The sequence below is a fragment of the Myotis brandtii genome, unplaced genomic scaffold (genome assembly GCF_000412655.1).
Source record: "Myotis brandtii unplaced genomic scaffold, ASM41265v1 scaffold691, whole genome shotgun sequence".
NCBI classification, from domain to species: Eukaryota; Metazoa; Chordata; class Mammalia; order Chiroptera; family Vespertilionidae; genus Myotis; species Myotis brandtii.
Genome location: NW_005370704.1, coordinates 1,517,125 through 1,517,619, shown reverse-complemented (window position 1 = coordinate 1,517,619; position 495 = coordinate 1,517,125). Strand labels below are relative to the sequence as shown.

General features: G+C 62.6%; 1 protein-coding gene across 1 annotated transcript in view; it reads left to right on the top strand.

Annotated features, from left to right (window-relative positions):
- Window positions 1-495, top strand: part of LOC102248493 (neurogenic locus notch homolog protein 2) — a 52,176-nt gene that overhangs the window by 28,584 nt on the left and 23,097 nt on the right. The window contains 1 exon segment of the mRNA XM_014529703.1: window positions 457-495. Coding sequence (XP_014385189.1) covers window positions 457-495 — 39 coding nt within the window.

Genomic DNA, 495 nt, shown 5'->3' with positions numbered 1-495 from the left:
CACCTCAGCCGGCCCAGCGGGCTGAGAACACAGCCAGGGTCCAGGGCACCGTCAGCCTCGGCCTCCACCGTCTGCCCCGAGCAAGTCCTGGCTCTCGGGGCCTCAGGTGCCCCCTGAGTCAGAGGGCACAGTGCAGGCTCTGCCCCTGGGCCACTGGGAGGGGGACTTTCTCTAGTGCCGGTGAGCGCCCGGCACAGTGTGGGCCAGGCTGGCTGGTGCCACGGGTGACACTCACGTAAAATGCCAGCTCGGCCCAGCCACGTGGCTCAGTGGTTGAGCGTCGACCTATGAACCAGGAGGTCACAGTTTGATAAATATATATTAAAAAAATAATAAAAATGCCGGCTCGGCCGGTGTCCCCGCGAAAAACAGGTGAGGGGTCGGTTATCATCCCCGGTTTAACGGGAGGAAACAGGCTCGGGCCAGAACCTGCTCACCAGGACCCCCCGCCCCCAGGGAGCATGTGCAACATCAACATCGACGAGTGCGCGGGCG